General features: G+C 41.1%; 1 protein-coding gene across 1 annotated transcript in view; it reads right to left on the bottom strand.

The window, feature by feature from the left end:
- LOC129447981 (cell adhesion molecule 4-like) overlaps window positions 1-25803 on the bottom strand; it is a 90869-nt gene that overhangs the window by 28336 nt on the left and 36730 nt on the right. Inside the window, exons 2-4 of the mRNA XM_055209979.2 lie at window positions 19977-20135; window positions 13865-14152; window positions 12134-12295 (exon numbers count right to left, since the gene is read on the bottom strand). Coding sequence (XP_055065954.2) covers window positions 12134-12295; window positions 13865-14152; window positions 19977-20135 — 609 coding nt within the window. The remainder of the gene's footprint in view (window positions 1-12133; window positions 12296-13864; window positions 14153-19976; window positions 20136-25803) is intronic.

The following is a 25803-nucleotide window of genomic DNA, read 5'->3' as shown; positions in this document are numbered from 1 at the left end:
ACAGTCACTTACTTTTAAATGAACATTGCTGTCTGTACCACCCCACAAGTATCACCCCTATGTGAGTCTTTCGGGGTCTACTCTGTACACTGCACTGGACACAACATAGGCTGCAGTTCTGACCATAGCTGAAGCGTAAAAGACGAGCTACGCACATAAATGCGGTGCGGTGATGTCACGGCATATAGAAATACATATTTCATGTTGTTATTGCTAATATAATTTGTTGTTTTAATAATGTATAAGATTACTGCTTACTGGGGGGGTTGTTCCCTTTCAGTCGGTCACTACGACGTCACGTCGTGACCGACGAATTGGGAGCTCGCTTAGAGAGACCAATCTGCTTCGAATACTACTAAAACGCCAATGAACTTGGCATTGAAATATTTGCATAATGCTGGCGCCGCCCCGCCAGGTGCGTATATAAGGCGCACGTGCAAATAGGGAAATCAGCTTTTTTCGCTTCGAAAGCCGGCTTTATCTGACTGAGAAGCTACTATCTGCTCTTCTGGGAACGGTTGCTGAAGTTGATTGACAAGCAGTACTAACACAGCGGACGCTCGCAGTATTCCACTGCTCTGCATATTTTTTGTTTTGAGTTTAGTGTGTGCGTTGCCTTTCCCTGTGCGCATCATCAGCTGAGCACCTAAAGAGTGATTTCCCTAAAAGAGTGATACGTGAGAGCTCTGTGTCTTTTTAAAGACAGCCACTCTCTTGTATATTCGGAGATCAGCGTCCTTTTCAGGATTGCTTTTCGTCCGTGCGATCTTGGATGTGAGAGGTATAAGGGTTCCAGTTACGGTCACGAGCGCTGTCTTCATGCTTGGGCATCAAGCACTCTGAGGCTGCGCTCGTGGAGAGTTTTTGTTCTCTCTGTGAGAGCATAACCCTCTTGGATTGCGGAGACGACTGACATTTCTACGGGAATGCTGTCCGCGTCTTTGCAGTGCTGACACCGCCATGGTGCGGCTGTCAAGCGCTCGCATGACGCTCTTCGCATCACTACGCTGAGGAGGACGGAGGATGCGTCCTCCACCTACCGGCCTTTCATCCTCAGCCGGTTGAGGTTCCGGTGGAGACGGCAGAGTCGTGTTCTACGATGTCTGCCGAATCCATTGGACCTCCTTCTGGTCCCGTTCACTTCTGCAGCATCAGAGGGGTGTCCAATTTTCCTCCGAAGTGGAGTCGTTCCGGAGATGGCGGCCGTGCCCGCTCGAGCGGCGGTAACGGTAGAGTTGGAGGGGTTAACCCCTCTCCGCCCGAACCGTACCGCCCACGTGATTGGTATTCGGAGCTGCTCGGGCCTCTCGGTCCTCTGCTCCTGTGCCTTTCTTTCCGACGGCACGAAGAGCTGACGTGGTTTGCGGCCATCCGGCCGTTCAGCTTCAGCTTTCACCCCTCACCTCCCTCACCAATGGAGCCGCTAAGGGCAGGGACCCTCCAGTGGAGCGGGGGGTTGCGATGCAGCTGCGTTCCTGGAGGGACCACCCAACCCTTCCCTCCCGTGTTTGTAGATAGTCGTCCGGTTACGGGCGCTGTCCGTCCGGCATGCGGAGAGGCTTTAGCCCTGCACGCAATAACGTTGCTACGGGTTCACCAAGGATTTACGAGGGAGGCCGCGACCTTCAGTCGTGCGATGTTCACGACAGTGGTTCAAGATCGCCACCTTTGGCTGTGTCTGGCTGACGGACGCAGGCGAGAACAACTTCTTGAATGCTCCTGTCTCACAGACCGGCCTCTTCGGCGATGCCGTGGAGTCGTACAGCTCCGCTGCGCAGACTGAGGCGATCTCTGTGGTCATGCCCCGGCGAAGGAGAGCTGCCCTTGGTAAAAACCACCACGCCGGTTCCTCAGTCTGCCTCTCGCCGTCGGCGTCCTGCGGCGACCACCTCCGTTCCCCTCTTCGGACCCCATCTCGGCAGCGCGGGGGGAACCGGTCGTCAGCAGCTCGCCCCGCCCGCTTAGCCGCTTCCCGTGAGATCGGGAGTTTAAGTGGCCAGTAAGCGGGCGACCTGGATTGGCAGAGGATCACTCTTCAGGAGACGGTGATTCGCTCCTTCCCCCGATAGAGGGTCGGGTGGAAAATTCTTGGTTTGCATATGTTCCACCGGCTGTTTAGCCGGTGCCCACTAACCACACACAGAGTGCATTCCTCTTCCCTCTTCAGGTCTCCAGAGGATCGAGAGAGCCGTGAGCGGGCACACACCAGCTCACCCTACCTCTCCTCTATCGCCAGCGGATGTTCTGAGGAGTCCGAGCCCTCCACTCAGGAGACCGGACCACCAGCAAACCCGTCGGAGTCTGCGTCCTCAGCTGAGGAGACCGGACGACCGTTTCCCTCAGCGGGCTCAGGTCAGTGTCACACACACACATACTGTAGATGCTTATGCTGTCACGGCAGACGCACCGGCAGTCCCGCCTGTCCCGCCTCGCTGCCCCGCCGCGGGTACACCGGTAGTGTCGTTAATTCTCCTCGTACGGTGCCTGGGTGCTTGGCTTCAGTTCCCAGCCCGTTTCGTTGGGTTTTACGCACGATCCGCCTCGGTTACGAAATACAATTACCGGCACAACCCCGAAATTCTCGGGCTTTCGTTTCACTATAGTGAAAGTATCCGATGCACATGTACTGCGTGCATAAGTCGATGTCCTGCTGGCGAAGGATTATCGAGCCGGTCCCTCTTACCGAGATGATGATATGATGATAGGGTTTTTCCAGCCTTTATCTCATAGTACCCGAAATACGCGGTGGGTTACGATCGATTTGATTTACGCCCGGCTCTACGGAGGTGGTCTTTTTTGGATGATAACGCCGAGGCTCGTATTTCAATATTCAGATCGGTTGCAGCTTTAGACCTGTAAGACGTGTACTTTTGTGTCCATCTCCCCTCGCCTTAGACCGTTTTTTCGCTCTGCGTCGTGGGGTGGGCATATTAATATTAAGTACACCATTCGAGCTGTCTCTCTCTCTCCGTGTCTCCATGAAAGTGTTAGTCACGGCATTAAAATATCAGAGAGAGAGCGTTGTTCGCATTCTGCTTTATTTACGTTGACTTATAATAGCCCGTTCTTGGCAGACGTGCGCGAACACAGAGAGTTAATGCTTCGGCATCTCGCTCGTTTAAGTCATCAGGTCGACTGGGAAAGAGCAACTTTGCCCCGTGCAGAGGATCCTTTTTCTCAGTATGGAATTAGACTCGATCAACTAATTGGCGTGTTTTACAAGAGCGCGCAACTAGTCAGTTCTGACTTGCCTCGGTTTAATTCGAGGGAAGTACGCGGTCCCTCTGATACAATTTCAGAAGCTCCTGGACATATGACAGCATGCTGCAGCCGTGACACTGTTCGAGCTGCGTCATATGAGACCGCTTCAGCGTTGGCTTTACGATCGAGTCTCGAGGAGAGCGTGGCGCACCGGCATACATTGTGTAAACACTACACCTGCGTGTCATTTAAATTTCCCCATAGTAGACCCAGCATTTCTGATAGAACAAGATATGCCTCTGAGGGGTCTCCTGGCATTCTGTAGCATGCGATGCCCTAAGCACGGGATGTTCAGCCACGTATGACGGGCCTGCAGTCTGGGGTGTGCATAGCACCCCAACTGCCGCGAGCGGTGCGCTGTATATCTGGGACTTGTACGCTCCGCTATGGAGATGCGAGGGAAGGATGTATTTGTCGACACCGATAACTTTGCGACTGTTGCGTTATTTACCGTTAAGGCGGTTTTTGCGCTCTCGTCACCTGTCGCATCTCGCTCGTCATCTCCTCTTTTGGAGTCAGAAGCATCTGAGGTCCCTTCGTGCCATTTACATCCCGGGATCGCTCAATACAGCGGTATGCACTTCCGAGCTGCGCCCCCGGCGAATGGCGACTCCACCCCCAGACGGTCCAGCTAACTTGGAAGAAGTTCGGTTGTGCGTAGATAGATCTGTTTGCGTCGCCGGACGATACCCACTGTCGCCTATTTTATTCACTAACCGAGGGCAGCCTCGGCGTGGATGCGTTGGCACACAGCTGACCGCGGGGGGTGCGTAAATACGCATTCCTTCCAGTGAGCTTTATTGCGCAGACACTGTGCAAAGTCAGGCAGGACGAGGAGAGCCTTTTATTAATCGTCCGTACTGGACGACCAAGAATTGGTTTTCATAGTTAATGCTCCTCGCGACAGCCCTCCCTGGCGGATTCCCCTGAGGAAGGACTTTCTTTCTTAGGAAGGGGCACATTTGGCACTCGCGCCCCGACCTGTGGATATCCATGTACGGTCGTTGAGCGCGCGCAAGGTTTAGGTGATTTATCGCAAGCGGTATCTAACACCATCGACGCGGTTCGAGCACCGTCCACAGGACGGGCTTACGCGCTTAATGAAACCTTTTCGTCACCCGGTGCTCTTCGCAACGCGAGGACCCAGAGAATGCCCTTTAACATTATGCTTTATATCTTTAACATGGGTTAGATGGTAGGCTGTCCCTCCGCCATTAAAATTGATATCGCCGCTATTTCTGCTCATCACTCACTTATCTACGGCAGATCAGTTGGCCAGCATGATTTAATTATTACATTTTAAAGAGGCGCTCGCAGGCTAAACCCCTCGCGCCCTCCCTCTTTTTTCCTGAGACCTGTCCATGGTGCTGAAGCCTTCAGGTCTCCGATTTAGCCTTTGCAGTTTGCGAGTCTGAAGTTTTTATCAATGAAAGCTCTGACCCTGCTAGCATTGGCCTCCATGAAGAGAGTAGGAGATTTACATGCATTCTCTGTTGACGATTCGTGCTTTTAGTTTGGTCCTGCTGTCTCACTGAAGACCCAGACCAGGCTACGTGCCCAAAGTTCCCACCACTCCCTTCAGAGATAAGGTGGTGAGCTTGCAAGCGTTGCCTTTGGAGCAGGCAAACCCAACCGAGGCTTTGTTGTGCCCCGTACGCGCACTGCGATTCTACGTGGTCCGCACGCAAAGCTTCAGGACCTCAGACCAGCTCTTTGTTTGTTATGGTGGCCAGCAGAAGGGAAAGCTGTCACTAAGCAGAGGATGTCTCATTGGATAGTTGATACTATCGCCCTGGTTTATAATTTGCAGGGCATTCCTTGCCCCTTAATTTGAGAGCGCACTCCACTCGGAGTGTTGCCTCATCTTGGGCATTAGCTCGTGGTTCCTCGCTAACAGACATCTGTAGAGCTGCTGGTTGGGCGACACCTAATACGTTCATTAGATTCTACAATGTTCGTATCGAGCCTGTATCCTCTCGTGTTCTGTCCTCACCAGGGAGGACACGGAGAGCAGACTCGCAAGTCGGCTTGCAGCCTCCGACTGAGGCTCCAAATTGAGTTTCAGTATGGAAGGCTAACAGAGCAAAAATGCGTAATGGTTTGATTTGCTCTCTCCACTGCCTTGACAGCCTTTGTTGCGGAGCATTGGCTGTCAGCCTTTCACTAGCTGTATTCTTACGAACCTACGTGTTTGGCCAGGGCCCCACATTGTGTCCCAACGGGTTCCTTTGTGAGTATTATTCCGTGGGGTTAATCCTACCAGCCCACGTTTCCCTTAGCAGAGCACTGCTTTGCTTACACAGCCACGGCTGTCATTTACCTCAACTACGGTTGACTTTCGCCCACCAATAGCCCTTAACGGGGCGGTGGCTTCCGCAGCGTCCCTATACCGCTCAGATAGGGCGCTTCCCAGTCGCTGGCACTACTGTGGGTTAAAGGAACATCTAGTGCCCGGCCTTCTGCCTTAAAACCTAATTCTCCTATCCTTAAGTGGAACCGGAGGGCTTTATGCAGACACTGGAAGAGGTCAGCCCCTAGTGGCGTTTTAGTAGGGTTTCCCAATTCGTCGGTCACGACGTGACGTCGTAGTGACTGACTGAAAGGGAACGTCTCGGTTACGGATGTAACCCTCGTTCCCTGAAGGAGGGAACGGAGACGTCACGTCCCGTCGCCACAGGTGCTGCCACCTGCTGTTTAGGCCGGTCACCTTCCGGCTTTCTCAGCGAACAGAGGCTGATTTCCCTGTTTGCACGTGCGCCTTATATACGCACCTGGCGGGGCGGCGCCAGCATTATGCAAATATTTCAATGCCAAGTTCATTGGCGTTTTAGTAGTATTCGAAGCAGATTGGTCTCTCTAAGCGATTTCCCAATTCGTCGGTCACGACGTGACGTCTCCGTTCCCTCCTTCAGGGAACGAGGGTTACATCCGTAACCGAAACGTTGTGCTGTAACACCCTACCGCGTGATTCTGTTGCTTCTTCACCGCGGTAAAACAAAATCCGTACGGTCACAGCCCACAAATCAGCGTTACAAATGAGGACCACCTACAAATATGCAGGGTTTAAAACTGGGCCGAAGCTGAACCCCGTCACAAAGGCTGAAGTCTGCTCCGGTGTGCCCGCTGCAAAAGTAAGTTACTGGTCGCTGTGTATGTCCATTCTCATGAAATGCATACAAATAACACGCAGTGTGATTATAGTGCTATACGGCAAATTTCAATTTTGAGAGCATATGATACAGTCCTTCCCAGATTTCGGCGCATGTATTGCACGATTATCACACTGCGTGATACTGTATGTGTATGCATATGAGAATGACTGACGCCTCACCGGATCACATGTGTAAAAATATGCCCATACATAACAGCGGACCAGCTTCTTTTAATGATTGTTCCTCCTTTGAAATGTAAACAATCCACGCGTCAGCTCGTACAGTCTAAATGTTGCTCCATGCACAGAGGGTAGACGCACATTTCACCGTGACAGCGCCACCCGGCACTCGTGGGCCAGTAATCGACACAGTAGACTATCTGTACAGATGTGAAGCAAATATTCATCCAAACAGTCGCTAAGTTTGGCTAAATGAGTCTAAAAGTCGCTAGATGTAGCAACAAGGTCGCTAACTTGGCAAGCAACAGAGTCGCTGAGTTGGCGGCACTGAACAACTGCTTCAGCCAATCCCCCTTTTTTAAGCAAGTAAGCCCCACCCACTGAATAACATTGAATTTGCATACAAGTTGAAAATAAAAATGAACACGAAAATTAAAACGAAAATAAAAAGAAAAACAGAACATGAAATTAAAACTGAACTTTACATTTTAATTTTGTCCCTATTATTGCTTGGGCATGAATAAAAAGCCTTTTAAATAATTTATTTAAAGATTCCTTTTCAAGCTTGCCTTTTTATTTTAATATTGTCAGTCTTGACTCAAGATTATATTGAAAATGAAATGTCAAATCATAAATTTAATTAAATTTTTCAATTTGGCCGGAATGATGCTTCATCAAGTTAAAAATGAAAATGAAATAATTTAATATAATGTTTTAATTTTTATTTTAGCATTTCATTTTCAAATTTGGGACATATTTTGCTATTTTATTTTTTATTTTATAATTTAATTAATTGTTTTATAGTTTAATTAATTATTTTATAATTTAATTAATTAATTAAAAAAGACCAAAAAAACTGTCCATAGCGCTCGGGGTTCAAAAATATTAAACTTTGAGAGAAAAGCTCCGCTCGTCAATGTCAGTTCTCACAGGGTCGTCCAATTACAGTGGGGGGGGGGGGACGGGACATTACCACAGCAACCAACCGGCTCACAGCTGAAGTATCACAGTTACTAAAGCGCTCGGCTGAAAAACAGCTGGCATTTAAAAGTGCTGATGTCTCCAGCCCCTTAATCTTAATCTGAATCCCACTCAGTTAAAACCTCCGCGAAATATGCTGAAATGGTATTGTTTCTATTACTTTATCTAATTCATCTATATGCAAGAAAGACAATAGGACAATTTTGTTTTATAAGAGAGCGAAAGTTGCAGCAGCCGCGACTCGGAGGACAGTTGAAAGTGCTGGCTGGCAGTGACAGTCAGTCGCGTGAAGGAGTCAGATTGGTGACGAGGCACTGTGTTAAAAAAATACGTCTATACGTATTATATAAATGTATGTACTTATATTAATAAAAATATGATTTGGTTCAGTAACTTCCATTTAAATTTAATTATCTTTTAGTATTAAGTAAATGAAAACTATGAAGTATAAAACAGTTCTATATTATATCAATTTATGAATGCATAGGTACTTATAATAATATGATTGGTTCTGTTTGAAATTCATTATCTTTAATTATTAAATAAAATAAATAAATTAAACTAATATTGGATGATGGTTTTGTTTCACTTGATAATCTCAATAGCGTGCTCGCGTTTATCCTCGGGATTCCCCACACACATCAGGATTTCTGATCGTAAATATTCAACATGTTACGATTCGCGATCGGCGCGGCTCCGACGTTCTTCCGAGCAGGTTCGGACAATCTTAACACACCTCACATGAAGGGACAATCTGATAAGATAATCTGTGAAACCTTCGCGATACTCGGGACATAGCTAGGATTGTCAGAAGGAGGGAAATCGGCCCAAAGCGTACGCTCAAATCCACTCAAACGCTCAGATTTATAAAACTTGTCTTTGACGTGGAAAAGTACTTACCTCCACGTCAGGATCCGACTTGACGTATACACGTTTCCTTGTGGCAATATTGCAGTATTGCAGGTAAGCATATTCAAAACTTTTTGTTTTGTACCTTTTGTGGTCAACATACAGAAATGTTTTCTCATTTGTTTTGGAGTTGTCCTTATTCAAAAAAAAAATAATAATTGGTTAGATTTGTGCTCTTTTGTTAGAATTCATATATTTTGCTTAAGACTTTGTTTGGAAAATATTTAATTAGTTTTTTCTCTCTTATGATATCTTATTACATAAGAAATATTATTTGATTAATGTGTTACTTTTGTTTGCAACGTTTATTATAATTAAATGTAAAAATGGTGATTATAAACAATTATTCCGTATTTTTCTATTAGAAGTTAAGCAATAGGCTACCTAAAATCTATTAATAATCTGATAAACAAAGAAAGCTGCTAAATGTAAATTAATGTATGTCAGCATTTCCATGTTTTTATTTAATTCTTTTTCTCTTTCATCCCCTGGCTAATGTAAAAAAAGTGTTGAATATGTTTGATAAAAAATAAATAAATATTCGAAACTTTTACAACGTCAACATCATCTGTATTAGAGCTTAGATCGGGCAAAAAACCATAACCGAAGCCCCTGCACGTTGTGTCCGAGCCCGGCCCGACCGACACATAACCGACAATGTTTTAATAGTGCGCCGTGACGTTCTCAACTACAATTCAGAGTTTTTTGAATTACAGAAATCTGTTTAGAATTATCTTAATGAGCTAATGCAACAAGGACGAAGCATGTAAACTGCGCTGTTTGTTTATTCAGGATAGAACCGTAAAAACATGCAACAATGATGCACACAGAAAATGAACAAACTGTGGAGAAGGCCTACTAGGCTACTCCAAAATAATTTAACCAGGTTTTAGGATATATTTTAAAACAAAATATGTTGGTCTATTTTGATATTTTAAAATGTAAGCCTATTCTAATGCAAAAAGATGGCGCCCAAGCTATATGTTCAGAAAACGATTTTCTAGTTCGTCATCTTTTCAAAAAATATTAAAAAATATAGCAAAATTGTTTCGCGGTGTTAAACGCACATGTAAATGTAACAGAACATGTGCTTTATTTAATGAAAGTAAAACCGATCGAATTTAATGATTAAAACGACGTGAAAGGAACTAAATTGTGAAGCCTCGATGTATCCAAGGGATTATTCCCATGCATTGATTTTTATGTTAAACATCTGTAAATCCAAATGAATCCATATGGAATATATTCCGACAGTTAAGCAATATCGCAATATCGCCTGCGGCCTCGTGCCTCTGCCCTAATCACAGCCGTGATGATATAGAGCTATATCACACGACTCCGAGAGCGATATTGCTTTTATACAACAGTTCGACGGCACACGTTTGAAAAACGAAAACTAGAAAACAACAACGGAGTTATTTTAAAAGCCTCTTTGTTTGAGAACTACTTCTTCCGCCACGGATTTGAGGGCGGCCAGAATGACAGGTAACACTTTCGGCTGCTTTGAATCTCATATTAACTCAATGGATGGAAAAGCCGTTACTTTATATTACCGTTTCTTGGTCACAAAGTGTAGTTTTAAGATTAGTTCGGTCGAGAATGTATCTGTATTATATTTAAATCTCCAGTCGATTAGTAAAGATAGCGCCTGTTTGAACGTTTGCTTAGTGAGATTCGGTACGAATGAGAACCAAAGCATGAGCGGACATCAGTGTTTACTCGCCCCGCTGACCACCGCCCTCTCTGGGCTACATCTCTGAAAGGGATTCCCTGGCTCTCATGTTGGCCTTGTTTGTTTATGATCATCAAAATGAGATCAAATCAGCAGTATTTGGTGTCATGGTCAAACTAGTACTTGTTTTTTTATTCATATTTAACAGTTATTGTCTTTTGTGTTGTTATTGTTTTGGCGCGAGGTAAAAGTTAATAAAACTATACTTGTGTAACGTTACTATTGCTTTCTCATTTATTCTTAACGCGATACGAGCACTCGATTATTATTATTAAACTTTGTTCTTGTCAGTACTATACAAAATGTTTTTTTATAAGTGTCAGAGAGATGTTTTTGCATGCTGCTTATAAATATACCAGTGGCGATATCTCATAACATGTTTTAATAGTCACGTCACGATAAAGTAAATGATCAATGTCCACATTTAAAAGCTGTGTTGCTTACCTGCAGTTCCACGGTGTTTTCACGTTCTGATAAAAGATATAGCTCCAGAAAAAAACGAGTGTTTATATTCCGCTTTCCAAGTGTTAATCGTTCACACGATGTGACAAGACATTTCTCCCATTAACTTTAACGTAACATCCAAGAGCGCTGATCTTTGACGGAATAATACTTCTGATTGGGGATTCACAGAGTGATTTATGAGCTAGTAAACTAATGAGACACACGGAGAGCGTGTGTTTTTCCATTCAAAGATGAGCCTGCTTTAGGACCTCCATTCACTAGGTGGCGGAATAATACGAAAGGTGAAGCGGTTACAGTGCCGTTATCAGCACAATATCGTATAGCTCTTAGCCAATCAGATTCGAGAACCAGAAAGAACTGTTGTATAATTTAAGATACGATCTTTGAATCTTAAAGTCGAAAATATCTTATTTTAACACCGCCGCGCAGGACGCATGGCAAACTGAAACAAAACTTTAAAGACACAAATATTATGTTTAGCCTACGTGTAAAACTATATTTAAATGAAACCCGTGAATTGTAAGATCCACTAATAATCGCCTTAACTTGAGTGATGTCAATAAAGTTTCCATGTTAGAATTTAGAAATATTAAAAACTTAAGCAAACGACAACAAATATGTTTTCTTACCACTCGCCATTGTAGCAGTCAGAGAATTTGGTCTTTGAAAATTTTATATTTATATGCTAATGATTTACATTAGGGGCGTTTACAAGGCGGAGTTCTAAAAGCATTCAGCTGGGAACAATTTTAAGATCATTTGTGATTTATAAACCGCACATCTGGAAAAGAGGCGTACGCACGTTTTTTTTTTGCGTAAGCTCCTTTTCTCTGAATCACACTTACGATCATTTCAGAAATGGTCTTAGATGAAATGTAGGACAGTTCCTACGTCACACTTTTATAAATGAGGCCCCAGGGCTGATTTCTCACCTTTCTTAGGATATTCGATTACTTAAAATGACTGATTTACAGATACTGATAGATAATGAAAATTATCAAAATAATCACACAGTATGAGTTCTGATGTGCCCCTGGCATCTCACCACAACCCTTACGCCAACCTCTATTAATTTCACTTCTATTAAGTATTATCAAATATTATGTTACATTAATTGATTTAGTATTCCAAGAGGGGAAATTTAGCTCAAGTCGATTGTCATGCTTAAACCCTTCATCAGGGACGGCAAGCCAAATTTCTCTCATTTACGAATTAAGAGATAATGTTAAATCGTGAATCGTTTTTTCAAGTGTTTAACACTTGATGTGTAATGGGATATACTGTCGTCTTCATCATCCTTTATCAGAGCAGGCGAGATGTAACACAAACAAACAAACCTTGTTAGAGACTTGCCAAGTGAACATGTTTAAACAGATGGGGCTTATGCTAATAACAACCGCTAATCAGTCTAATATGGCAGTAGTCATGGAAACATGACTGCATTGTTGGCTCACAGTGAACATCCAGGCTGTAGTGACGAAGTCGCTTCTGTCCTCTGAGAGCCGGGTGAGACGCCTCGCAACTCAGCGCCGCTCCATTATCTTTCCTCTCCACAGGGATACGGATAGTGTTGGACACACTCACAGTCTTCCCGTTCTCCTGCTGAGAGATCACACCTGGAGAAATGAAAGGTCAGTTAAATATTGAAGCATGAGCACTCTTTTGGTGTTAACTGTCATATTAGCAGAAACTCTAAAAAGAGGACGTTTGGTCTGACTTTGTTTAAGGGTGAGAGGTGCACAAACACACAGGAGACACATAGTCTGGTTGTTCAAAACAACTGTAAACTTCCGTCACTACAACGAAAGGCCCGCCTCTCCCCGGATTCGATTGAACAATGGAAAGAAGCGAATGACGTCAGGCACTTTTCCGCTCTCAGTGCTCCTTCAAAAACATGTGCTGCAGCAGGCGATAAAAACGCAAGGCATTCGGCGAGCATAAACAGCGCGCATAACGCTCACTGCCCATAAAAAAAAATATTTAAAAAAGGCACCTGCAACTGCCATGAACGTGTTTGTTGTGATCTGCCCCTAAGTAATCTATTTCAAAAATATTATTTTAAAATAAAATAATATTTATAAGGTAAAATTATCACTTTATATAAACACACTAGCATATAGACACACACACTGAGGCCAAAAGCTACAAAACTCTAATATCGATTTTATAAGGTTTTTAAAATGCTGCCTCTGTAAGCAGCTCACTAGGTTTTGGGAAAAGAGCATCTATCTTGTGCCTGCAATATATCTTTACATTTTAACAGCCCTGATAGCGCACTGAGCCTAAAATCCAACTCTGCACTTTCCCTATCGCCATTTCCTTCTTTCTCTCTCTCTGTTTCATTCTCTTTCTGTTTCTTTTTTCTCATGGAGCCCAAGAGAAAGCAGAAACAAAAACACACAACAAATGTGATGGCAGTGAGAAAAGGGGAGAGATAGAGGAGGAAACAGAGCAAAGTTGACAGAAAAGAAAGGAAAGCACAGATTGGGCTGCACCTGGATCCAGATTCTAGCACAGTAGTGTGTGGGTGTGTGTTTGACAAACCCTTCTCTGCACACACATGCAAGGGACACAGATGGACAGATGCATTTGAAACTCGACAGAATGGCATGAATCATTAGAGTGGAAAATTTCTGGCAGAGATTAGTTAAAACTTATGACAATTACATGTGAGGACAGAAAATCAAAACAAAACAAAACAAAAGTATATTTCTGACCCTGACTATGAAATCCATGATAAAGTATTATAAGATTAGGAGCATAGGTTTGATTTCAATCACTGCATGGTTATTTCTGCACAGAATGAATGAATCTGTGAGTATTTGTATGTGTGATCTTATAAATATGAAGTATATATTGCTCGTATGTTATATGGATGTATAGTAGGCTATATAAATGTTTTCAAGGATTAGAGACTCCTTATAAAACTTTCACATATGGCCATACACTCACACTTTTTTATATTTATCATTGTACTGTTCATTGACTAATTGTTTAATACTAAGTTTTTTTCCCAAAAACTCTCCCTTTAACATAACACTAACACTAACACAAACCTTTTTTTACAAAAAACCCATTTTAATATGTGTATTAAACTGTCCTCATTGTATGTTGGTCATTTCAGGTTTTACAATCCTAATGGGGACTTGACGTCCACGCAGTTTAGGCCAACCCCAAACACTCACCCGGGATCTCTCTGCGGTCTCGAACCCAACGCAGCGTGGCCGGCGGTTTGCTCCGTGGAGAAACACATGTGAGTTCCACCTCTCCGCCCTCCACCGCCTCGGTCTTCACCTCCACTGTGGGGATCTCTGGAAGCACCACCACTGACAGCGTGGCCACCTGGTGGTGTGTGGCATCGGTGTAGAGCTGGCAGAAATAGCCGCCCTCATCAGATACACTAACATTAGTCAACGTAATCCTCACCAGCTGCGGCGAGAAAAGGACCATCTGAAAACGGTCGTCTTTCAGCACTGAGAGACAGAAATAGAGAAAGGGTATATATGAATATATACACATGTATCAGGAAAAACAAGCAAAGGTAGATGGGAACCTGCAAAATGCAAGGAGCATGAAAGTATCTTGTTGTTTCGAAAATAGTGTAGCTGTTACAAGTCATTTCACTACAAGCTATTTCCAGTAACAAGTTGCGCTGTGGTGCGATAAAATACAACATTTTTATGTCACACTGTCAAAATTTTATGTCCCATATTTACAATACAGATGCACACCCTTTAAAATCCTGCATTCTTAAAAAGTGCTGGGAATGCCAATTCTTTCAATCAATTGGTTTGTTCGGATTGTTTACAACAATGAAACTATTAAGTTTACAGTCACATAAATTCGTTTTTTTATTTATTTAGTGTCAATCTGACACTGAGATCCTGATTGTTTATATGGAAGATATGTAAATAAATCATTTGATAGTAAAACAGATAAGAGGTATTGTTCTTTTAAAGGCTTGTAGGTGTAGCTTAATGCTTATTACTTTATTAAGATGGGACTACTTTAACTTTTAAGTCAATAAAATTTTATAATGCAAAAATGCAACGTATAATTTTCCAATAAAACAGCAGTGCATTCAAGCTACACATTTTAAGAGTATGTGCATTCCCTAGAAACCCGAAATCTGTTGAGCTTCACTCCGATGGAGAATAAAATGATTCAAGAGAACAAAAAGATGATGAAAATGAGAAGAAACAGAAAAAGTGAAGGGTTTAAGTATTGTTTATCACAGAACAACACAAAAACGGTGAGAGTAGGCAGAAAACACAGCGATTTAGGACAAGATAGTGGAGAAAATGATTTGTGCTTTGAAACCTAGGTGAAAGAAAAATCAATCTTCAGAAAATGATAATAATAACAAATAATGATGCCAGTTGCAGGGGCTGAACGAGGCTTTTTGGGATAGAAATCACACAAACTCATTTTGTATTGACTGGTGCTAAATACTGCTTTTTCTCCTACTTCCTTTTAAAGCTGTTTGTCAGAGGCTGACTGTGCTATGGAGATATGACCCTTTGCCATCAGCACACTCTAAGATAGCAGCACTATGCACTGGATCCATAAGATGATTACTGCTCTCAATGGGCTGAGGGCTTTTTCAACACCTGGGCTTTGCCTGCATTTATCTCACTTTTAAGTTGGAAAATGTGAGTTAGAAAGAGAGAGAAAGAGAGAGAGGGTGACTGAGTTATAAGTGAACAACCGAATAAAAGTGGGAGATTTGTGAATCAATGAGATACAAACATGAGATAATGGCCCAATGCTCCGGGCACATATTATACGTTCATCAAATGCTTTTGCTTGAAATTTGCTTAAATCATGGCCTCAGGCCATTCAAAAATACAGGTATGTTGGCAAAATCCATTTAACGGCATAAAGATTTATTAGCAAAGTCCTCCAAGTGCACGGAAGAACAAATAAACGAACGCACATACATTGGATTTAAATTGTTAATTGTTTTGTTACCCGGTTAAAGGAAACCTATACTGAAAATGTACTTTAATAATGTGTTAGAACATTAATATGTGTGTGTAAAGATCAGCTTGTTTCATTTTTAATAATTTGGATAAAGCCAAACTTGTTTGGAGAAATGCACAGATGTTCCCATGTTAATAAGTGATAGAATAAGTAAGTGAGAATTTACTGACTATGTACTGTAAAATTGTGAGTAACAAATTGAATGCTCTCCCATGACATGTGTATCGACTCACTCTATCCCTGTTTCATTCGCCAGGAATAAAAAGACTCACGCTGAAGAAGATAAATACCTTTGCCTGTGCTAAAAGGCAGGGAAATGTCAATGCATTGTCCATACCGGTGTCCCCTACTGAAAAATCCAGCTAAAACCAGCATAAGCTGGTAGCTGGTTTTAGCTGGTTGTAGCTGGTTTAAGGTGGTTTATGCTGGACCTCCCAGCCTGACAAAGCTGGTCATGCTGGTGGGCTAGCTGGTATTCCAGCATGACCAGCTAAGTCCAGCTAGACCAGCTTAAAATGTGACCAAAACACAGCTAGACCAGCTTGCTACACCAGCAAAACCAGCTTCCTACACCAGCAAAACCAGCTAAAACCATGCTGGGGACCAGCCAAAACCAGCTCACCAGCTTATGCTGGTCTTAGCTGGATTTTTCAGTAGGGTCACCTTTAGTCACGGCTCATTTACATACCACAAAGATCCAGCCAGTCTGAATGAATCTTACAGAAAGGACGCACACGGATAGGCTATTGTGTCCGTGACCACCAAGGGATATTTACACCCTGCCGCCCACTAAAAGACTGTTATCGAGATTCATTAGTTATCAAGATGAGAATTTAATTCAGTGTTTTGCTATGCATTCAGACCAGAGCACACAAGATCAGCTGGGAGCCATCACGGCCACAGGGCAGAATCCACATGTATTAAAAGCACAACGATTATTAGCAAAAAGCATGTCTGGATATAGTGAAGTAAATGCTTCAGAAGAGGGGTGATTTAGCATTTACAAAATGGCTCAATTATGTTCGCGCACAACGGCAGAGATCACGGATACTATTTTAGATTTCAGCTTTTGTATCGTTTATTATTCTTTCTCCATTTTGTATTTTGCTAAATTACGTATGCTTTCTGAGTTCTCCCTTGAGTCAAGGGTTACAAAGAGATGGATGAAAACATTGTGGGTTGTGTAAAATGAGACCGACAGAGAGTCATCACTTAGAGGCATTTCAAATTTGAGCAATAGTGATGGCTTGAAGGTAAAAAAAACAGATGTTATTACATGAAAGCGACTTTAAAAAGGAATAGGAATAAGGTGTAATCAGTTAAAAAGGATTTGAGAAAGACTGATAGCACCAGCAGATGATAAAAGCTTAACAGAATGAAAAGAGACTGCTATAGACTCCAAAGTTGTGTTTAATATATTTAACACTTGCCAGCGCTGCAAGACAACCATTAATAACCAAGATTATGTCATGTCATATGTAATGCAAAATGCTCTGAGTGTGTCTGGTATGTTTTCTTGTAAATGAGCAATTTTATCAGGCTCTTATGTTAAGGTGTTAACCTTAGTCCAATTTATAGGCGTGCGTAAGGTCTATGCCGTAGGTTATCCGTAGCCTCTGCGTAGCCTGACGTGCACCTCGCCAAATTTTTAATAGCACGTACGTTCTACGAAGACCGCAAGCGCTATGATTGGTCCACTAGAACCCCCCCCCCTCAGGTAAAAAAAAACTGTCATAGGTATTTCCGTTCGCGACGGTGAGAACAAAGATGGGCTAAGTTGAGGAGTCATTTAATTGAAACTGCAACAAAAGTGTCATGATGGTTTTATTGATTGCTATATTTTGGTTTCTCTGTGTTGGTGTTTTTGTGTTGACAGTTTCACACGTGCGCGTCTCAGTCACGGGTGTAATTAGTGTTATCTGTTTCACCTGCGTCACTCACTTACAGTTCATTTCATGGCCATTCGGTTCAGTATTTAATCCCTGTGTGTTTTTGTGTTCATTGCAAGTCCATCTGTGTATGTACTCGCCCGTTACTAGCTCTGCTAGTTTCCTGTCTTGTCGTGTCATAGAAGTGTCAGTTTTCCAGTTTATTGTTTTGTTTATTTGCCCAATTACAATCTGTGCTCTCTGCTGCTCAGGATCTATCACGCTGCTCGCTGAAGACTTCAGAGACTGTTTCCATCTGTCAATATTAGAGACTGTGATTCCTGAAACTAGAGTGAGACTCTCCGCGGCTCTGTCACTGTCCAGCAGAGCGGGTCATCCCCGCTGGAGCTGTCCAAACAGTTTGCTCCCGCACCTTTAACGCTCTCTCTCTCTCTCTCTCCGCAGCCCGGATCTCTTCAACCCCTTTCTCCCTCCGCTCGAGTGGTAGGAGCCCGAGTGTGTGCCGTTAATTAGCGTATGTGGTATCTGGCCAATGCAGCTCCTCATCCCCTTCACCCGCCGTTCGTGGGGCAGGAGCCCGAACGTGCGTGGATCTAGAGAGTGCTCCTCATTCCCCATCACCCTCCGTTCACGTGGCATCGGCCTGGACGTGAGTGGATATCCTCCAGCGAGCGGACCCTGTGTTTATTGACTCTCATTATTTTCCTTTAAATAAATATTCTGTTAATCTGCTTTGGGATCTCTGCCTGACAAAAAGTTTATTTATTTCCATCACTGCTGGTCTTCTTAAAACATACACAACAAGTTGCTGTTTCTTCTTCGTTTGTGGGTTAAACTTGCCAAGCTGCTTTTTCATTGACGATTGCGCTGTTACTATGGTTACATACGTGGTTACTGCCTACCAGCGGTCTGCATGTGTGTTTGCATGTTACCGCGGACGACGACGCAGAAGTAGCCTGTATATGAAAACCGATGCGTATCCTACGCCATGGCGGCTATGCCGTAGGACGTACACACAACTACAATGAGCCCTTTATATTTTTATTTTAAGGGCAATGAAAAGGTTATTAGTCAGTAATTGAAATGCCTTATTTTCACAAATGTCACTTCAGTCATTTTATTGGTATTTAACAATTTGACTCTTTTCAGTCCTCAGTGAGTTTTTTTGTGATTGTTGTGGGCAAAAATCCTTGATCTTGCAGCACGTTTTCTTAAAAAATGCGATGGAATATGCGGGATATTTATGCAATTTTATACGATGAAATTGCAACAACTGCGGGAACTTGCAACAACTGCGGGAACTTGCAACAACTGCGGGAACTTGCAACAACTGCGGGAACTTGCAACAACTGTTTGCAGCTTTTCAATCTTGTTCACGTCACATAATCACGTTCCCAATCATATAATGTTCCCATGGCAACAGGGGAAATGGCTGCGCTTGTGTGAAGTAAATGCAACATTTTTCAACTTTCTGCTAAGATGTATGTTACTTTTTGCTACAAAAATGTGGTGATTATGAAATCACGCAAGCCCCGCATATTTTGCGTGCGGAAATCTGTAATTTATGCAGCGAACTGCAGCGTATCTGCAAAAATGCGGCCCCCGTATAAATATACAGACTTTGGCTGATTATGTATTGAATTATGCGATCGCAAAATCACGTTTATCTGGAGGGGATGTCTTTTGCTGCAAAACCCTCTAAGTACATGATCTCCAAAAATCTCCAAGTCTCCAGTCACGCTTCACTATTTTCGGCCATTTCATATTAAATCAATGTTTTCCGTGAATCAATGTGGTGTTTAATGGATTTTGCCAACAAAACAGTATTTCTAAATGGACGAGGCCAGGATTAAGCAGATTTGAAGCGAAAGTATATGATATGTGCAGAGAGCAGGTTAATATCACTTCTTATTTTTGACCATGTGGCGTTTAGCTGCTTTTGCATCTGAGCTCTTCATATATTCTAACATATAAAAAGTTTGTGATTTATGATAACTGAGATTGACTAATGATCTGTTTAGCATTATATAATTAAATGAAGATTGTTAGTGTTATTAATGACATGATTAGGAAGTTGTTGTATCATGTCACCTAAAACTTTCCTCATTTGCTAAATCTCATCGTCTTTGTACTGCTTGTTTTGTTTTATAAGTAGCAGATACATTCGTACAAAATCAATTTAAACGACTCATTGCTGTTGTTTTCCATTACTTTGTTGTGTATATTCTTCTATTAAAACTATCTGACTAATTAAATCCGTTTATCCCATAACAATCAATCTTCAAGCTAAACTAAAATCATTGAAGTAGGCACAATAAATTTACTTTCTATAAAAACATCAGGGATAAGATCTATTCAGAGATTAAAGCATTCAAATAGACTTGGTGGTGATTGAGTCGGTTGACATTGCAGCTCACAGTCTCACCTCGCGTTCCATTGAAGAACAGCGTCTGCCTGCGTGGATTTTGAATGACCACGATTGAACCATCATAGTTCTGAAGACGACACGTGATCTGTGCCGTTCCCCCCTCAAACACTGTCACGTTCTCAGACTCCACAGCCTGTTCCTGAGCTGAGAGAGAGGCTGAGAGAGAGAGAGAGAGAGAGAGAGAGAGAGAGAGAGAGAGAGAGAGAGAGAGAGAGAGAGAGAGAGAGAGAGAGAGAGAGAGAGAGAGAGAGAGAGAGAGAGGATTAACCAACTTTTATTCCTCTTCATTTATAAATCATACAGACTCACAATAGAAAATAATAAAAATAATTATATATTCAATATCAACTGACCCTCAAATAACACACATAAAATATCTTTAAAACACCATATATCATAAAACAGCATTTCATTATACACCAGTTTATAGTAAGCAAATTCAATTTTGATTCTTCCACCCATTAGTTTTCTAAACATCATTTCCACATCAATAGTCCCAAGTTGATTCCCTTTATTTTTCCTCGTTTTCCATATTGCTAATTTTGCTGTGCCCAACAAATAATTTAATAAGCATTTCATTCTTCTCATTGAATAATAGGGATGCATATCAATCAATCGCGACCAATCCATAGCAGAACAAAAGTTCCTGTTCACATCATATATGTGTGTGCACTGTGTATAATAATTATGTATATATAAATATGCACACATGCATGTATAATTTTAAGAAAAAAATATATTTATATATTAAGTATTTATATTTATATATAATATAAATTATACATAAATATACAAATGTATATACACATGTAAAAATTGCTTAAATATATACATGCATGTGTGTGCATTTAACTATACAAAGTTATTATACACAGTACACACACATATATGATGTAAACAAAAACTTTTATTCTGCTATAGATTAATCGCGATTAATTGATATGCATCCCTATTGAATACCTATACTTAACTCCCCCAATAAATACTTTATCTGAGAATTCCTCATCAAAATCCATAAACAAATCTTTAAGAAATTCAAAAAGACCTTGTAATCTTCCACATTTCAAAAATAGATGTTCTAAGTCTTCTTGTTCCCCGCAAAATCTATATTCACCACCCACAGCTGGATTCAAGTGCGCCACATGTCTGTCCGTAGCTATCGCCCCGTGAATAACCCTCCACTGTAGATCAGCAGTACTTTTCTCTATGGGAGGCTTATACAGGGCTCTCCACCTGTCCCTAACGAGGAAGTCTGATCCCAACAAACCTGGCCACTTTGAAGCTTTTATCCTCCTGAGAAAAACTTGATTTGTGACTTTTACTGAAGAATAGTACATTGCTTTCTTTGACACTAATTCAAAACAGTCCAGCTGAGGTGTATCAAAAGACAAAATGGATTCCATATTCACATCCACTCTCTCCTCCAATATAACTGGTCACACTCTGATTATTGGAAATTCTTCTTCTGTATCTCTTAAGTCCATCAAACGACCACGCTCAATGTACTCTCTGTGCCCACTTGGTAATACATTCCAAATCTCCTCTGTGAGTTTTAATACAAGACGTTCAGATTTCAATCCTGTCACTTCTTTTAGAATTTCCACCAGCTTCCACCCATCATCGTCCAAGAGGTGTCTAATTTTAACAACCCCATGCCGCTTCAAAACTGCAGACACACTTACTGAAGAGAAAAGCCTTGTTTGGATCATAGGATTGAAAAATAAAGGTTCTTCCAGAATCCAGTGTCCCGTGTCATCACTACTCCGATCCACCTTAAAAACCGTCTTCCAAGACTGGAGCATTGATTTATAAAAAGGTGTGATCTCTGACAGGCTCACTTTTTCCAAGTCCATTATAAACAAATGTTTGTCCAAACCAAGCCCTCCTACTTTCTTTCCTACTTTCTACTTTCTCAAAATTAAAATTGCAATATGAGTCCAAGCCAAGTCTTTGTGATATAAAAGTCTTTGTGCTGCTTGTATCCTGTAAGACATCAACCGACTTCTCATATTCACCAGCCCTTGTCCCCGTTCATGGACAGATAAATAAAGTGCTGCAGCATGGATCCAATGTGCCCCACTCCAAAAAAATTGACAAATGTCCTTTGTATTTTACCAACCAACTCCACTGGGGGCTCCAAAACAGTCATTTTATGCCACATTGTAGAGGCCGCCAGATTGTTAATGACCAAGACCCGACCTCTGTACGACAATTGTGGTAATAGCCAATTCCATTTATTGCCAACAAAACAGTATTTCAATCGGGCTATCACTTTCTCCAGCAATCCCTCCCAGTTTCTCATCTGAAAATATTCATTCCCTAAAAAATACCTAATGTTTTTATCCCCTCTCTACCCCAAAGTAAACCACATGGTAGTTTTGGAGGTCCTGCTTCTTCCCATTTACCAATGATGTATCCCTCACTTTTCTCCCAATTCACTTTAGCTGAAAATGCATTTTCGTATTTTTCAATGATTCCCGTTAAAACTTCCACATCATTTTGACCTATTATAAACATGGTGACATCATCCGCATATGCAGACAAGGATATTTTACATGTACTCCTTGAATCTGGAATTGAAATTCCAGTTAATTCTTTCCTTAATCTACACAAAAATGGTTCAATTGCCAAACTATATAACTGTCCAGAGAGTGGACAACCTTGTCGAATACCCCTGGACATTTTTATAGGTGTGCTCAATCCACCTCCAACTTTAACCATTACAAAAGCATCAGAATACAACAATTTCATATAAGATGTAAAGTTATCACCAAACCCAAATTGTTCCAATACGGTGAAAAGATATTTATGATCAACTTGATCAAAGGCTTTCTCTTGATCAAGCGAAAGAACCCCCAAATTTAAACTGTCCCTTTGATTAAAATCAATCACATCACGCAATAAAAATAAATTATCCACAATTGATCTATCTGGTATACAATAGGACTGGTCTCTGTGAACTAATACTTGCAGATGTTTTTTAAGTCTATTTGCTAACGCCTTCGAAAAAATTTTGTAATCCAAGCATAATAATGACACGGGTCTCCAGTTCTTTTGAAGTCCCAAGTCTCCTTTTTTGGGGATTAAGGATAGAACTGCTCTGCAACAACTTGTAGGTAAAGTCTTCGTTTTGATACAGTCTATCAGCAGCTCATTTAAATCTTGTCCAAGTAATTCCCAAAAAGTCTGATAAAACTCCACCGGTATACCATCCACTCCTGGGGATCGTCCAGGAGATAATTGCCTCATTGCACCAGTAAGCTCTTGTAAAGTTATTTGATTATCCAGTGACTTTCTTTGTTCATCTTTCAACTGAGGCAAATCACAGAGCAAGTCAGCAATACTTCCAGGATCACAAACCTTTGCACGATATAATTTAGAATAAAAATCCACTGTAATTTTTCTCATTTCCATAGGGTCAGAGGTAATAGTTCCATTAGGATGTCTTATATGGCACAACTGTTTTTGTAAAAAACTTTTCTTTTCCAGATTAAAAAAAATGCACTATAGGAGCATCCATATCTTTTATTGAGCAAATTCTTGATCTTATAAGTGCTCTTTTAACTTTTTCATGTAAAAAAGACCCAAGTTCTTCTTTTTTCTTATTTAACCCATCATCATTCACAAATCCATTATTATTTAAAACGTCCTTTTCCAAAAATAAAATGTCTCTTTGTAAACCTTTGATTGTTATTTTCATCAATGCTGTAGCATGTGAAGTATAATCTTGACAAAAAATTCTAATATTTGCTTTACCTACTTCCCACCATTGACCAAGATTTTCAAAAGTATCTTTCTTCAGTCTCCACTTATCCCAAAAAATCTTAAACTTTTCACAAAAACTAATATCATGTAACAATTTGACATTAAAATGCCAAAAATAACAAGGTTTAACCAATTTTTTTAAATTAAAATAAAAGGTGATCAGAAAAGCCACTAGGCAATGTGGAAACATTCATGACCTTATTATTCCAAATCTTCCCTAAGTAAAATCTATCAAGCCGAGCACCACTTATTTGATTATTCAATATCTTTACCCATGTATATTGTCTAACTCCTATATTTCTACTTCTCCACAAGTCTATTAGATCAAACTCATTTATAATTTTTAACAATTGCATGCTTGACTGATTATGTGGTTCCTCTCCATTCCTATCAACTTTAAAATTGGTTGTGCAATTCCAATCACCCCCAATTATCATGCACACAGTATCATCAATATTTTGAATGGCTGATCTCAAATCCATAAAAAACACCACACGCTCATGTCCATTATTAGGAGCATATACATTAATTAAAACAAATATTGTCTCTTCCTTTTACAATTTCCTCTACTGATAATATATTTACATTTAATTTTTTGGAGAAAAGAATAGCTACCCCAGCACTTATGTTGGTTCCATGGCTAAGAGAATATTTCCCTTCCCACCACATGCCCCACTGAGTCTCATTATCATTGCTTGTATGCGTTTCTTGTAAAAAAAAAAACTATGTCAACTTGTTTAACAAACTCTGAAATCATAGCTAATTTATTTCTATCTCTGCCCCCATTTATATTTAAGGAACCAAATTTTAAAAATTCCATATAGAGATAGAAATAAAGAAAGAACAGATACATGAAATAAGTATAAAGATTACCCTGTGTATTAAGCATACTATTTTTTCAAAGCTCTTTTTTCTTTCCGCAATTTAGCAAGAATCTTCTTCAACCTAAACCTCTTCTTTTTACATAAGGCCTCATAGCTAACAACTTTCTGCATTGACACCACTGACCATATGAATTTGTCTATATCCGGGAAAAAATCCTTTACTTCAACTGTATTTCCAAACGTCAGATCCAAAAAATCATTAATCTCTTGCACGGAGTATGTATCATCTCTACTCTGTAAATCAACCTCAGAAAATTCAGATGACTCAGACAATGACTCAGACAATCCTTCATTCCATCATCCTCACAGTTTTCAACATCATTTGAGTTTTCAGTATTTTCAATAGCAATCTCTTCAGCATTTTCACTTTCTTTCTCTACCATTGTATTTGTACTATGCTCCAAGACCTCATACTCCTGTGTTACATTTACCGTTCTTTCATTTAGATTTATTTCTGCACTTTCAGGTGATTCATTTCTTTCAACAATACTCTCCTCTACAGGGTTATTATTATTATTACCTTTATTTAACCAGAAAGAAAACTCATTGAGATTAAAAATCTCTTTTCCAAGAGGGTTCTGGCCAAGACATGCAGCATCACAAATTCATTAAGGTTACAGACATAACAACATGAAACATGTAACATAAAACATAATACAATAAATAGTAAATTACAAGGTTATAAAATATCCAAAGTTTCATATATACATTATCTAATGCGATAAACAACAGCAAGGATCATTCCAATAATCAATCAAAGCATTTACATCCATTTTGAGTAGCCTCCAAGTCATTTAAAAGTAGTTTAAAAACACCTAAAGAAACTGGCTCCTTAAGATTCAAAACTGTTTGCAGCTGATTCCAAGCACAGGGGGCCGCATACTTAAAAGCCCCTTTTCCCAATTCAGTCCGAACTTGAGGGACAGATAAAACTAGTAAGTCCTCAGAACGAAGACAATATCCTGTACCTTTCTTTTTAATGTAAGATTGAAGGTATGGAGGAAGCAGACCGAGAATAGCTTTATAGATAAAATGAACCAATGAGTAAGTCTACGTGTAGACAATGCAGACCAACCAACCCTCTCATACAAAGAACAGTGATGAGTAAGTGCTTTAAAATTCGTGATGAACCTAAGAGCTCCATGATAAACAGTATCCAACAATTTCAAACTTGT

The sequence above is a fragment of the Misgurnus anguillicaudatus genome, chromosome 10, assembly GCF_027580225.2.
Source record: "Misgurnus anguillicaudatus chromosome 10, ASM2758022v2, whole genome shotgun sequence".
Classification (NCBI taxonomy): domain Eukaryota; kingdom Metazoa; phylum Chordata; class Actinopteri; order Cypriniformes; family Cobitidae; genus Misgurnus; species Misgurnus anguillicaudatus.
This window is presented reverse-complemented; position numbering and strand designations above follow the sequence as displayed.